The 15,703-nt window shown below is 48.9% G+C and overlaps 1 protein-coding gene across 1 annotated transcript in view; it reads right to left on the bottom strand.

The window, feature by feature from the left end:
• PKHD1 (PKHD1 ciliary IPT domain containing fibrocystin/polyductin) overlaps window positions 1-15,703 on the bottom strand; it is a 2,083,594-nt gene that overhangs the window by 530,695 nt on the left and 1,537,196 nt on the right. The window contains exon 47 of the mRNA XM_086926200.1: window positions 14,307-14,550. Coding sequence (XP_086782326.1) covers window positions 14,307-14,550 — 244 coding nt within the window. The remainder of the gene's footprint in view (window positions 1-14,306; window positions 14,551-15,703) is intronic.

The following is a 15,703-nucleotide window of genomic DNA, read 5'->3' as shown; positions in this document are numbered from 1 at the left end:
GGGCGCGAATGACAGTCTCCTTGGCCTCTCTCGGGAGGAGAGGGAAGAACCTGCGTAATGTTTTAAGTGTGGAGAAGCAGATCCCAGTGAGTTTTTTTAAATGATCCTCGAATCTGAGGTCATTGTTAAACCAGACTCCAAGGTTTTTTGCAGGAGGTTTTAAATACAATGTTCTTCTGAACCAATGTAATTGGCAAAGATGGCTGGAGACGGACTCAAATTTTGTAAAACCAAATACGCTTCTGACAAAGGCATTTTGTATCTTTTTGAACGCAATTGATGGAAGACCTGGAAATATAGAATTGCTGTAATCCAATCTGAATTGCACAAAAGCATTGGCAACCATAATATTATGAGAGAACGACAACAATGACACAATGAGCCGGAGCTTTCCGATCTGGAAAAACATGTCTTACAGCCTGATTCATGAAGTAAAATTGCTCCCGCAATCGCTGCGAAAATGCTATTGCGGGCAAAATTTCCGTAATCGGCATTCAACATCAAAATTGCGAACTCTCAAACACATAATAGCGAATTCGCTATTTTATTCGCAGAATCCCGGTAGGAGAGCATTAGCGATTCGGAAAATGCGACAAACCACGGATTCTGCGAAATAAATAGCGAATTCGCTATACAATCGCAATCGGTATTCATGAAAAATCGCAAATAGCGAAAAACCCAAAAATCGCAGTTTGCGCCGCGCAAATTAAGGACAACTCAAAGCAGGTGGTAACCATAAAAGCCATGCAAAAATTACATTTAAAAAACCGTTGGCCAATCACCAACAGGTTCAGGCCTGACCAATCGCACATAAGGACAATCAGCAGCAGCAGCATAAGGAGAACCACAATGCCAGGAATGTACATGGTGATGAGGCGTCGAAGGCTACAGCGATTAGCATGGAGGAGACGCAGGATCCAGGACAGGATTTTCTGCCAGCGGGTCACCTTGCTGGGCCAAACCAGAGAGCAGATATATGCAAAATACAGGCTAAATCCGGGAAATGATAATGCAGCTAATACAGGACCTTGACCCCCTGATGCAGCACCCAACAAGCCGTACCAATGCGGTGCCTACACATGTGCAGGTATTGTGTAGCCTGCACCTCCTGGCCTCCGGGAGTTTCCAGGGGATAGTAGCGGCTGCTGGGGGGATATCCCAGCCCACCATGTCACGCTGCCTCCACACTTTTGTTGATGCCATGCTCACCCAGCTACACCGTCACATCAAATTCCCCGCCAGCCAACAGGAATTGGACATGACCAAGCTACAATTCTACAATGTAGCCCATTTTCCACATGTACTCAGATGCATAGACTGTACCCACGTCGCCATCTGCCCATCAGCTGCCACGGAGTATATGTTCCGCAATAGAAAGTCCTACCACTCCCTCAACATCCAGATGGTCTGCAATGCTAAGACATACATCACTGACATTGTCGCACAGTACCCAGGGAGTAGCCATGACTCCTTCATATTCCGGCACAGCGGCCTCCACACACGACTGGTCAGGGGAGAGTTTGGGGAAGGACACTTACTTGGTAAGTACACATTGGCGACAATGTCACATTTCTAAGAAGTAACAGTGCAGCACAGGCAATCACCATCTGCTCCTCTCATTCAGGTGACAGTGGCTACGCCCTCCGTGAATACCTCCTGACCCCATACCTCAACCCTGCTACACCCCAGCAACGGCGCTACAGTATTGCACACATACGGACAAGGAATTGCATAGAAAGGACATTTGGCCTGCTCAAGAGCAGGTTCCGCATACTGCACAAGACAGGTGGGGCCATGTATTACAGTCTTGCAGTGTGCTGCCGCATTGTGGCTGTCTGCGCAATACTACATAACATAGCAACCAAGCGCCGGACACCTGTCGACATCTCTGGCAGTGAATCTGAAGGGGACAACCGGCCACCTACACATGCGCGCCATGCACGCGGGGAGAACCCAGCTGAAGGCCACAGACGTTGCAACCACATCACAGTGAACAGTTTCTAGTGCACCCTCTTCCCTCACCCCACAAATCACTAATGCATGCAAAATGTAATAATGACACAACGCTAATGTGTGTAGCAAAATAAATGTATTTGTTTAAATCACAAAAAAGGTACCAGTTCAACTATCTTCCACTAACAGTATTACTGCATACTGCAGTGTCAAAGGACAGGGCAGGCTTAAAGTCAGCCTGTGCCTGTTATTGTCTAATGTACTCAAGTGCGCCTCCTGCACGTTCCGCCCAAGCGCCTCTGAGGCGCATCGTCTTCCGGGGCTTCTGGACCTGGTGTGGGCCTGGTGCTGCGGCTGAGTGGCGGGATTTGTGAGGCAGAGTGGCTGCTGATGCTGGATGCCCCCTCACTAACATCATCACCCCCAACAGTGGCAGGTATAGCAGGAGGGTGTAGTGCCGTAACCGCCGTGGTCAGGTGCTCCAAGACCCTGGTCATGTCCTCACAGCACTGGACAAGTTGGTGCTGCTGTGCTAGTGACCGCCGCGACAACTGTGAAGTTGCATTGGCAGCAACATAATGGGACCTGCTGTAGGAGGCCAGCCAGCTCATGAGCTGATGGTGGGCCGGCGTGCTGCACTGCGCTGTGTAGTCATCGCAGCAGTGTTGGCCTCCATGGCTGCAGTCATGCGGGCCATTCCCTCCCCCACACCTGCCATGGCTGCAGTCATGTTGTCCATGCGGTCCCCCATACCTGCCATGGCTGCCGTCATGCGGTCCATGCGGTCAGCGACTCTGGCCACATTGCGCCCAATCTTGTGGAGCTGGAGCTGAATGGCACCTTGCTGCCGTGCCTGGCGCTGATGGATTCTCAACATGCGTCTTTCGACGCTCATACGCGCCAGCCCCTGTCCATTGCCCCTCCTGCTTGCTGCAGTGGTGTGCTGGCGAGACCTGCCAGCCTGCTCTGCTGGCCTGACACTGTGGCTGGCCGCTGTGTCGCAACTGTCGCGGGCCCAGATGTTGTAGCACCAGCTGCTGGTGGTGTCACAGCTGGCGCTGCTGGTGCGGCAGGGACTGGAGGCACACTAGTCGCGGGCCTGGCTGCGGCTGTAGGTGGTGCGGCAGTTGCAGGGGGCACAATAGTCGCTGGCCTGGCTGCGGCTCTAGGTGGTGCGGCAGTTGCAGGGGGCACAATAGTCGCTGGCCTGGCTGCGGCTGTAGGTGGTGCGCCAGTTGCAGGGGGCACAATAGTCGCTGGCCTGGCTGCGGCTGTAGGTGATGCACCAGACGCAGGGGGAACACTGCTGGTGGACCTGGCTGCTGGTGTTGTTGCAGCGGCAGGGGCTGGTGCCTGTGTTGGTGGTGGCACCTCCTCCTCCTGGGCCTCCTCATCAATTTGCAGCCTTTCACTATCGCTGCTTTCAGCGCCACCTGTGAGGGTAAGTGGACGATCATTAGTTGCATGTATCTGGCAGACGTGCAGTTGCTACATGCATGCTGGGTGACATTCCCTTAAGGGCTGTGGCTTTGCGTACTTTGGAGCCTGTCTGGCTGCATTGTGGTACTACTACATTGTGGCCACACTACATCTCCCACAATGCTTCAGGGCATTCCCTGATGTGCAACACTGGCATGACTATGGGACATTAGGGTAGCCTATTTGGTCATGGACATTCATAGGGAACAGGGTCGCAGTCGCATGCCCCTTACCTTGGGTGTCTTGGGTGGTGCGGGATGAGTCGAGACGTGTGAAGCCAATGCACGCCTCCCTCTCAAGGGTGTCTTCCACCTGGTCCTCCATGGGTGTGTTGGGAGGGACTGTAGGTCCGCCACCTCCAGTGCACGACGACTCTCCAAGGCGCTCCGCCACCTTCTCTTTGGCACGACCTCGGAGGTCGTACCATCGTTTTTTCAGTTCCTCTAGTGACCCATCGGCCACACCCACGGAGTTGACAGTGGAGGCAATCCCCTGCCAGATCCTCCGTTTTTCTTGCTCCGGGACCCTCCTGGGGTCTTTACCAAAGAGTTTGTCGTGGTTGGCCACCACCCCTTCAATCAAATGTTCGTGCTCCTGCTCCGAAAATTTGAGCTTCCTCTTCCGCCCTGTGGTGTTGCTGGGGCCAGGAACAGGTTCCTCTGACATGGCAGCAATGTAGTTGAAGAGTACAAATCACCAGAATAGCAGCAGCTCTCCCACTTGCTCCCTCGAGGTCTGCCTCACTGTGGTGAATGGGGGTGGGAACTGGCTGCTTCCTGGTTGTGATGTCATCACTGTGCTCGAAATGCGACTTCCCGTTTTCCCGATCTCGCGATTTTGCGATCTCGCAAATAGCGATATCGCTAATAGCGATATTGCTATTTGCGAGTTCGCAATCCCGGCGCGGGTAGCCGGAAATAGCGATTTTTCTGTGATTATCGGTAATCGCAAACGGAATTTGCGCCTGCGTGCGAATCACATTTTTTTATCGCTAATCTTCATGAATTCAGATTTGCGATTTCTCAATAGTGATTCGCAATTTTTCGCTATTACAGAATCGCAAATCCCGTTTTTCATGAATCAGGCGGTTAGTTGCATTGGAATTCTGGACATCGTCGTTAAACCTGGAGGCTAGTGTTACCCTAGGTTCATAGATGGGCATGATTGGTTGAGGGCAGTCCCCTGGCTTGGGTGATAGGGGCATAGGGCATTCAGCCTACAAGGTAGTCAGAAGGTGGGGCAGGTGTGAGTATGTGTGCGTCCTTGTTTCTCTGTTCGAGAGTATGCAGATTTAGATGGACGAGAGCGTGTGTGCCACTAGGGGATTGTTTGGAAGTGGAAATAGGGTTAATGGGTATTAGGGTTTTGGGGTAAATCAATTCACCAAAATTCCAGGAGGGCGAGAAGTGATATCAAAGAGCCACCCTTTGAACCAATCACTTCACCAAAAGTGACACCGTATGACCTTTCCTCCCATGAAGCGATGTTATATTAACTAAATCCTGACAACCTCACAATAACTGACACTGCTCAAGTTAAGATACTGTTAAGCACATAATTATACAGCACACTTCATTAACACAAATATATGTCAATTTTTTTATACCACCTGCAGGAAATTGGGTTATTAGTTGTGAAGGATGTGAGGCCTGCGCAAGTAATAGGTTCACAATTTTCCCTTACTGGGAACCACACATCCCATTGTTGTGCTTGACTTTCTCAAGGTAGCAGAGCAGAGTAGCCCAAGGCCTACCCAGGAGAGGTGGTGTGGGCTATTAGCCTCATTCACTGGCATTCAATAATACACACATTAAACATTTGTCGAGTCCAGTCCAGGAAAAATGCAATTATTACATCCACACTATTGAATACTAAGCATTAATTTACAAATATGTATGTAAGGGATATAGAAAGACCTCAGATTACATTATGGAATCGCATTGGACCGCTAAAGAGTCATTTATCACTTTAGATAAAAGAAGCAAAAAACCAGGGGGCATATTACCAAGGCCGGCGATATGTGATTATCGCCGCTTTAGCGGACGTTTTCGTCCGCTAAGCGTCAATAATTCTATGGCCCTATTAGCAAGCTGTCGCTAACAGCAGTTAGCGACAGCTTGTAGGCGATAGCGAGCGGTTGGGGGCCCGCTTTGCATGTCAGCGATATTTATCGCTAATGACATGCAAAGTGGGCATACCCAACCTGTTAGCGACTGAAAGCAGTCGCTAACGCCGCTATCTCCTATTAGCAAGGCAGGCGTAGCAATGGAAATATTCACGCTAAGCGCGAATATCTCCAAAAACTAACGCCTGCTCAGACCAGTTCTTAGCCATTATATCCAATGGGAGTTAGATATTATAGCTAAGTCCTCATTAGCGATAATGCGTGAATATCGCTGGATTACCAGCGATATTCACGCATTTCGCCGCTAACGCCGGATATTATATCGCTTTAGAGATAAACGTTGCTAATAGCACATTATCTCTGTGATAATATCCGGCGATGCTTGGCGTTAAAAAAATACTCGTTAAGCTCATTTAGCAATAAATATCGCTAGATGTTGTTAATATGCCCCCAGATGTTACAAACACCATCATTTTGCAAAATGCAATAATCAATAATAACAATGTGTCCATGCTATTCCTGATTTCAATAAAGCATATCAACGTTGTAATCACTGTCAACATTATTATATCAATACAGTGTTTTGCAATGAATATAACATGTACCTGTCCAGGAAGAATGGGACCCCTGAGGGCAAACCTTCCACAGCGAAGGGACCCACACATGCCCTTTCCCCCGGGCCCTGGTCTTCGGGGATAAAGGAAAGAAGATGTGGCAGAGACCCAAGCACTTCGGTCCCCGCCCTTGAAAAGGCCATAACTTGGGCCTTGTTGTTCTGATATAGCCGATCCTGGGCTTGTTTAACTCCTGGTGGGGGGCTCCAGCCACCTGGAGCACAGCCAGCCAACCACTTCTCTTCCAACTTTCCTCCTGGTATTTGTTTATTTATTTATTTTTACAGCTCACGAAAAAGACCCTTACGGGTGACAGAGTCCTTTACAGGTCAAGCAAAAGCAGGCAAATTATATTAATAATATAGTTTAGCCTGCTATCAAATACATAACATGACATATATCATGGAGAACAGTATCTGCATGCACAGATGGGTAGAAGAGAGATAAGAAGACATAGTCTAACAAACTTACAGGCTTCACATAGTCCAAAGGGTAGAAGAACGTTGTGTAAATGATGGCGCGACATAGGAGAGAGAAAAATGCAAGACTCAGGAGAAGGTGTGGAGGAAGTTGTCAAGAAGCAAGTAAGCCCTCAGTGGGTGTTGAATTTGCTGGGTAATAGAATGTTTACTTCTTTCTTGAAGAAGGATGTGGAAGGGTTGCATCTGATCTCGGAAGAGAGTGTGTTCCAGATTCTGGTAGCAATTCCGGAGAAGGATCAGTTGTATGTTTTAACATAAATCTCCTAAGTGGTCCTCTAGGGTTGTAAGAGGGAATGCCTCAGTAGCCATTGGAGAGCCCACAGGTTCTCGGATCAACATAGTCCTTTTGAGCAGCAGAGGGTTCCCCCTTCCAATTGTCCATTGCTGTAGCAGTCCCAGAGTCCAGCAGTAACAAGCACAAACAGCAACAACAGCCATTTCTCTACCTTGTGCAAGAGTTTTTAAAAGGGTCTGGAAGGTTCTAGTAGCCGGGGACCCTGGCCAATCCTAGGATACCACATCACCTCTCCACCACTGTCCCAATCCTCAATCACAGCATGCCGGGACAGTTCAATATGGGTTCCGATCCTGACCTGAGCCAGAGAAATATGAAATTTCTGGTTGACCCATGTTACCTTTATGGTCTTGGGACCTGTGAATATGAACTGTGTGTACCTTTTCCATCCCAGTTTCATACCTCATGGGGCTTTTTAGGCTTAAGAAAAGCAAAACTGCATTCCAAGACAGATTTCCTCCTCCTTTATGTATAATAAAGTGTCACTGCGGGCATAACAGTAAATCACACTGACTTTACCTATACGTGTCCTCAAATATTATAAGGCCACATCAATATCTAACCCTGCAGAGTCCTCCTGGCCAGGTTACGGGTGCGCAGTTACCGGACTGTGCATGACAGTGTTCTCACATGTGCACCCGGCACACACATGTGCACATGTGTTTATGTGCAACCAGCCAGGTGCCCCTCACCCAAGCTGCATCGCTTCTGCCTAAAAGGCATTCACTGACATTAAACAACCACAGTCCATTGACCATGTGATTATGGTGATTGAAACATATGTAGTTAGACTTACCCACAGTAAAAAGTCCAAAACCAAGTTATCTAAAAAGCCAAAAATCCGGGCTAAATAGGCGGAACCCATTTTGCAAAACCATCTATATTTTAAATAGGGAAATAACATTAATAGGAACATTACACATGTCTCTTTTATAATGAAAGAAAAAAATATGTATTGTTGGAAGAGGAAAATGTAGTGACACAAAAAACACAAAAATAAACTGTGAAGCCAAATTATTTATACCTCATACTCTCATGGTTTATTGGTTTCCCTAAAGTATACCTCAAGCATAAAATTTATTACAAAATTACTGGCACAAAAATAATTTTTTTTGATAAACACTTGTATTAAGTTTTAATGGCCAGCCGTGAACGAGGCACCGATATAGCACATTGTATAACTGGTTCATATTGCAACCATGAAAAACCAGTGCATAAACGTACAAATGGTGATTGGTCTTCCAGATGTGGCAACTTGAATACATTGGGTCATAAATTCAGCTACTTCCCACACACTCGATCATGCTTTTGGGGGCAGCTCTACGTCTCAAACACAATTCGTTCCTGCTGGGCACACCAATCCACCTCAAAACACCACTGTGAAAGGGTGGGGAGGACGAATTTAATCATTTCGCTGCAACATCACGCTTTGCAACAAGGAGGGCCATACCTAGAAAGGTCCTTCCAGCCCTAGTGCCACCTGTACCTTCAAATACCCCAAGAAGGAACAGAAGAGGGGAGTGGGGTACTGCCCACCCCAACACCTCAGCAAGGTATTTAGTTATCTGGTCCAGTATAGTTATATTTGAGCACAGGACCATACCATATGAAAGAAGTCGCTGAAGTAGCTGCGCACCGTGGGCAGGTGGAACCTGGGCAAAGGCCTGCCTTGTGTGGGTGCGTGGGGGTAGATAGGCTGCATAAAGATAATATGTTTTTATTAGTTGCAGTTTGTAGGAGATGGTGGGCTCACGGGGGTCCAGCAGAGCATCACCTCAATCCTCCTCTTCTAATGGACCCACCAAACCCTCCCATTGGGTTCTGAGGTAGTTAAGCGAGCTAGCAGCTTTTATTATGAGGGTTCGATAGATTTGGGAAACCCCCCCATGACCCAGCTGCACTTTAGGAGTTTGGCTTATAGGGGATTACATTCCTGGAGGTGCTTAGTGTTTTGAATATGAAGGGCGTGTCTGATTTGAAGTTACCTATAGAATTTGGTATGGGAGAGGGCGTATAACTCCTGAAGGTTTGAGAAGGAACGTATGTGAGTCCCTGACCACACATCTCCCAAATGCAAAATCCCAATGGGATCCCATGCTTTAAAGCCACTGAGCATCTCCACCTCCTTCAGCCAAGTGCTGTGCCATAAGGAAGCTTGTTGGGTGAGTATACCGTCCTGCAAGCAAGGCTAAAAACACCACCTGTGTAACCAAGGCCTTTGTGAGGGGACCAGGGAGCCATACAGCAATGCCTGCAGATTAGAGAAACCTAACAGGGAAAGTTCCAATTTGTAAGCAGGGTAAATATTGGACATGGAGAGGCTGCCATCGAAAGGGCCTCATTGAAAGTGGGCAAGCACCAGAGAGGGACGCGACCCCCGCCATAAAAAGGTCCACGCATCCCCCTCCAGCTCCCGAAATCATGACATAGGGAGCTGAAGAGGTAGGTTCTGGAAAAATTTTAGGAAGTAAGGCAGTACCATCATCGTGTACAATGCTATATGGCTTATTATGTTAAGGGAGAGGCTTTGCCATTTTGTGAGGTCTGCCTTCACCTTTTTGTGCAGCGGCTTTAGGTTGAGGGCCCAAGTAAATTCTGGGTGCAATGCCACCCACACACCCAGGTACTTAAAGTTCAGTCTGCGATGGGGAATGAATGACTGCCAGTCAAAGTAGTCCCTCAGGCTGCCAGGCGAACCAGCACAACTTTGGAGGGATTCATCTTAAGGCCTGAGAACTTCTCAAAAGCCCCAAGAAACTGGAGGCATCGAGTTTCTGGGTCTGCCAAGAAGAGGAGAACATCATCCACAATTAGGGTGATGCGATCTTCATGGTTGACGTCCTACCCCCACCCCCTGCATCATGAGTCCCCGCAGATAAGTGGGGCTATGGGGTTCCATTGCTAGGGCATAAAGGAGAGGAGATCCGGGCAACCCTGCCTTGTGCCTCATTTTATGGTGAAGGAGTCCGATAGAACTCCGTTCACGCGCACACAGGCTAAGGGGTGGGATCATAGGACACCAACCATGTTCCAGAAATGCAGGCTGAAGCCAGTAGAGGTCAGCACCTTTTGGAGGTAACCCCAGTCCACAGTATTGAACGCCTTTTCAAAATCAATGAGAAGCAAGGATAGGTCTTGTGGTAAGGAGTGACAGTGAACTTGGGCCACTTGAAGGCTTCTAATGTGCGTGACTCTCTGCGACATATAGCCAAATTGCTCCGGATGCACCGCTGTCCGCATTACTCATTTTAATCTATTAGTCAGTACTGTGACAAAAACCTTGATTTCCCAGCTAAGCAGCAAGATGGGACGGCAGTGAGCACAAGATGTGGACAGAGTTTCATCTGTGGAATCACAACTATTATGGCAGCGTCTAGGTCTCCTGGGAAGGAGCCAAAGTGACACGCCTCAAATAATGCTAAAAGCTGGGGGAGCAGTAGGTCATGGAATGCCACAAAATATTCTAAGGGGAACCCATCTGGACCTGGTGATTTCCCAGGGGTCAGGTCCAAAAGTGCTTCTCCAATCTCGTCCACTGCAAGGGGTTAATCCAGCAGTTGGAAGTCTTCCATGGAGAGGGCTGGGAGGGCAGCTGCGTCCAGGAACAGACAATGTGATGTTGGATCCCTGCCTGTCAGTACCGAGTGTAGTTTCTCATTGTAATGGACACAAGTCTGAGTGATTTTTGGTAGGGATCATTGCATACAGCCTGTCTCATCCATGACATTGGGAACTATCCTATTTACTTGCTGGTGGGAGGCCAGCCAGTAGAGCAGCTTTCCATTTTTATCACCCCAGAAGTATAGATTGGCTGTCGTTGCACGCCAAAGAAGTTTAGCAGCTTCTAGAGAGTGTAGGCTTATGTCCTCCTGGACAAGGCATAACTGGTAAGAGACCTCTTCCTGGGGGTCGGATGTGAGGTGTTTCTCCAGGTGCAAGGTACCTGCCTCCAGCTGGGTGATGAGGGAGAAGCACTAACGCTCCTGGGTCCTATATAAGTGTTTAGCACATTCACGTAGGGTGGCTTTGCTGGCAGACCAGAGTGTGCTCATTCGGGCTACAGTTCCTGTGTTGCTAAGAAAGTAAGATTGATGTTATTTTTTCAATGCGAGAACAAAGGTTTTACGTTGGAGGCACCATGCATTAATAAGCCACATATGCCACATTGCTGGGAAGGGGGCCCAAGACGGAGAAGTAGTGGGGAATGATCCGAGTTCCCTCTGAGTAATATTTCGATGTGGCTCAGCGCTTGGCAGTCCAGGGCAGGTAAGAGAGCGAGGTCAATGCGAGAGTGCATATGATGAGCGGCTGAGGTGTGACTGTGAACTGACGGAGTGTAGGATGTCAGGACCACCAGGCATCGCATAGGCAACCGGAAGAGGAAGGCTAGTCCATGAGGAGCTGAGTCTCCAGGCCTCTGGAGGCGGCAGGACCGGTGCTATCTAAGGAGGGTGCAGGGACTGCGTTGAAATTTCCCCTCAACACTGTGAGTCCTTGTGGGAGGTGGGCGAGAAGTGTTGAGAGGTCTCTAAGGCAAAGTGACATGTACATGGTATGTACATGGCCAGCAGCACAATCACCCGTCCCTCCAGAGTGCCCTCCAAGGCGCCCTCAAAAGCCATAAAACACCCTTGTGGGTCACGGGCCAAGAAAGGACAGCCAACTTCCGGATGTTGGTAGTAGGCAAAGAGTGCCCCTGTTGCGGTCTCTCCTCCATAAGCCATTGCCATGCATCTTCAGGCATATCGGAGAAGAGGGACCTATTAAGAAAAATTACTTGGTGCCTGGCTGGAAATAAGAGACAGTATTGGAGGCCCATGTTCCTCAGTTTTAGTTTAACGACCAAAAAGGATCGCCATCATTGCTGTACTTCTCTAGTATAGTCCGGAAATACAAAGACCTTAGTGTCGCTGTAGTGGAGGTCTGGTCGGGTGCCTGCCGCGCCAAGTACTGCGTCCTGGTCTTGAAAATTCAGGATCCGGATGATAATCGGCTACGGGGGGCCAGGAGGGGGCTTGGAGCCAGCCATCGTGGGCCCTCTCAACCGCAAACCGAGGTGACAGGCGCCCTTCAAACATCCAAGACTTAATCCATGTCTCTATGAGGCCCGCCATACACTATGAGGCTGCCCCTTCAACGGATTCGGGGACCCTGATGATGCGGATATTATTATGTCTTGAGTGGTTTTCTGAATCTCCGGCGCGTGCATGGAGTTCTGACGTGTGGGGGAGGAGTGTAGAGATCTGAGACTTAAAGGTTGAGACATCGTCTTTGACTGTAGAAATCCTGGACTCCATCTCTGTGATCCTGGTGATAGCGTTTGGAAGTTCCTGACGCAGGAGAGCCACATCCATCATCACCTCACCGACCCTGGCCTCCACTGCCGCCTGAGATGTTTGAATTGCCTGCAAAATGACTGCAAGGTCATTGGGTGGGGCCCCGGGCTGGTCACCGTATGGGTGACCCAGAAGAGGCACCACCAGAACGAGTACTGTAGTGGTCCATTTGTGTGAGGCTTTGTCTTTCCCCATGGTAGGAGCACAGTTAGGGTCACGGTTGGAAACCTCCTCGGAGACAGAATCCAGTGGGTGCAACCCCTAGAACCATAGAGGGTCAAGAGCTGTCTGGTGCCTCCCTGATCCTTCTCAACAGGTGTTGCAGTACCTCTTCGTGTGTGATGGGGGAGTGGGGACCTCACCGCCAAGGGGTCCTACACCGACCTGTGTAGTGAGCCAACCCCTCGGGCCCTGCCAATGCTGTGTAGTCCCCGGGCATCACAAGTAGCCGCCACCCATCCGCCAAAGGGCTCCACCGCCCCCCCCCCCAGTACCCCAGACAACGGATGCTAGATGGGGGGCCAGTGCAGCAGGCATGCCCAGATCACCCAAGACCAGAGTGGGTCTTCAAGAGAGGCCTGGGTGTGCCAGGCCTTGAGACAGCTGGTGCCCCAGTGCCTCACCCCTGCACGGACACTCAAATTGCCCAGGTATCAGCTCTCCTCCATACTCAACCAGGGAAGGTCGCCACAGGCTGCCGCACAGCCACAGAGCCACTTCCAGAGGGAGGCCTGCCAAGGGAACCACTGCACCGACCTGTGCAATGAAGGCACCCTAAGCAGGGCAGAGGGGAGTTCCCAAAGCGCCAAAGGACCCCTGCAGCGACAATCCTCAACATTTTAATCAGGGCACATAGACCCTCCTGGGCACCACCCATTGGTCAGGGGGCAGGGCGGGCTGACACCTTGGTGTCTCACCCCGAGTGCAGCGCAGTCCCACCAGTCCCCCGGGTGTCGGACTCTCTCTTCGCTCAGCTAGGTCCAATCACTGCTGGCAGCCGTGGGGCTCCAGAGGCACCAATGGGCTCCTGCAGCGTCTCACGTCAATGACTCAATCGGGTCCCCAGACCCTGGGAACACAACCTAACCGCAAGCCTCTGCCGCGGCCTCTGCACCCCGCCCCAGGCTTATTGCAGTCTCTTCCTCCTCGCGGTGACCAGACGCCCATCATGTCAACGCCGTCTGGAGAAAAGTGCCACAGACCGCAGCAGCGGTAGGGTTCGTGGGGGAGAGGGTGGGAGTGGGGGGACTTATCAAGGAGAGCACTACATCGATACATGCAGTGGGAGCTCCCCTGGCTGCCTCAGCATGCACCCTCCAGAGTGCCTCTCAGCTCTGGCGTCTCGACTCACCAGGTCTTGGCAGGGGTCTTGGGAGCAGCGCCTGTCCATGTCTCAACAGTACAGCCAACAATGAGGAGAAGCCTACAGTGAACACTGAGGGGAGCGCAAATTGAGGACTGCATAGCATGATGCAAAGGAGCAAACTTTTCTGGGTTAGGATGTAGTGTTCAACCACACCCATTTCCCTGCCCCAACTGATTTTTATGACCTCTTCTACCATTTATCACACATTCCTAATGTTCCTGTTTGTAAAAATTGCATTCTGGCCCACTGATTACACTTCATCCAGCCCGAACCTGAGAGTACGACCCGAGTTTGAGAGTATGGCCTGGGTACGGAGAGTACGGCACAAGCCAGAGAGTCCGACCCAACTGCGGACATAAAGATACAACTCACAAATGACCTCTCTGAATAGCAAAAGTCGTAAAGTTAGACTTTTGTCTTAGATTGCCTTTGTGAATCGGGCCCTATGCGTCTAGCCGACCATCTGTCAGTGCCTAAATGAGCAAGAATGTGATTGCACCCATAAGTATAAGAAACCTGCGCTGTGTACCCTTCCTTTCTTTTGCAAAATGAATAAACTCCTGCACATTTCTGCCCTGTTAAGCAAACAGATTCTCCAGGCACCATGTTCCATTATGTTAGATTCCATTTAATTTAAATAATGTATTCATACTTACAAACCAACAGACATGCGATGGAGAATTACGTCTTTCCCACAAATGCTACCAATGGAGGTTCCACTAATGGCGTATTTCAGACATGCAGCCGGTAGCGTATCCATGGATGCAAGTAGATTGCTGCCTTCTTTTCCTGATACCGACCCATCAACATCTTCTAAAATGGCAGAATGTGGGAAAGGGAAAAGTGCCTGATTGGGTGAATTTATGAACTTCAGCTGCACGACCTTAACTCTGAAACCACCTAGGAAATAAAGAGAGATACTGTAGTGAATTAGTTAATACACTAGAGAAATATTTACTTGACAAGTTGAGTATTTATTATACATATGAAAAGAGCTTGCAGGGAGTAACAGGTGACCGACAGTGTCAACGGAGGTAAACTGTCAGTCCGTCTGGGGCGCTGACGTCATTTAAATACACTGACAACATTCTACAGCTGGCGCGTGCCATGCGGCCAATAGCGTGAAGACAACAATAACAAAGACTAGAAAGTAGAACTACAACACATACAATTAGCAGACTTCATCTAATTATAGTTTAAATGCAAAATATATGATGGACATGCTTTGAGGCATTCAGTAAGTCAAAAAGACAAACACTCTACCGTTTGCACTTCTATTTTTAAAAACACAGCTTTATTCCAAAATTCAGGACCTCAACTGAAGCTGCAAGCACCAAAGACAAAAAGTACCGTGCCTGCCTCGCACTGCACTATGCAAAGCAGTGCAGTGAACAGACCAGTAAAATTTATAAGGTTACAGGCCATTCTGAATGGAATGTACGGAAATAGTCTAATAATTTATGGTCTCCTACAGTGCCCCGGTTCAATATTTCTCTTTTCCAAAAAGTATGCACAAACCCATACAAACAAACATTGTCAAAGCCAAGAGGACTGGCATTGGCTGCCAGGCTTTTGACTTTGGCAAATCTTCTTTGTTCTGTCATGGTTTGTGCAAAGATTTCTTGTTGGGATGCTGCTGGGCATTTATCAATCTAAAAAATATTGACTAAAAGCAATAATATTTTGGGTCTCACACATTAGCAGAGTAGTCTCTGGAACTGACGGGAACTACTTTGTATGTGAATGCGCTCTTTGTGAAAAGGCAGCCTGCCGTAACTCACAGGGAAGTAAGACAGTGGCTGGCGTTAGTTGCTCATTGCCCTAATATATATGCTAGAGTGGGTGAAGGAAAATATGAATGACATGACAACAGACTAATAGATGATGTCTGGATGAAAATCACTGTAACTTCTATGTTATGCACATAGGTTTAGTAAAATCAAAAGGTGTCGCTTAACACTAGACCTAAAAAAGCCAATCGCTCTGGTATTGACTACCAGCCTTTTTCCTCTGCTAATGATTTTTTCGTAATGTTTTTGTAAATCTTTATTAC

The sequence above is a fragment of the Lissotriton vulgaris genome, chromosome 6, assembly GCF_964263255.1.
Source record: "Lissotriton vulgaris chromosome 6, aLisVul1.2, whole genome shotgun sequence".
Taxonomy (NCBI): Eukaryota; Metazoa; Chordata; class Amphibia; order Caudata; family Salamandridae; genus Lissotriton; species Lissotriton vulgaris.
The sequence above is the reverse complement of the archived record's forward strand: the minus strand, read 5'-3'. Positions and strand labels throughout refer to the sequence as shown.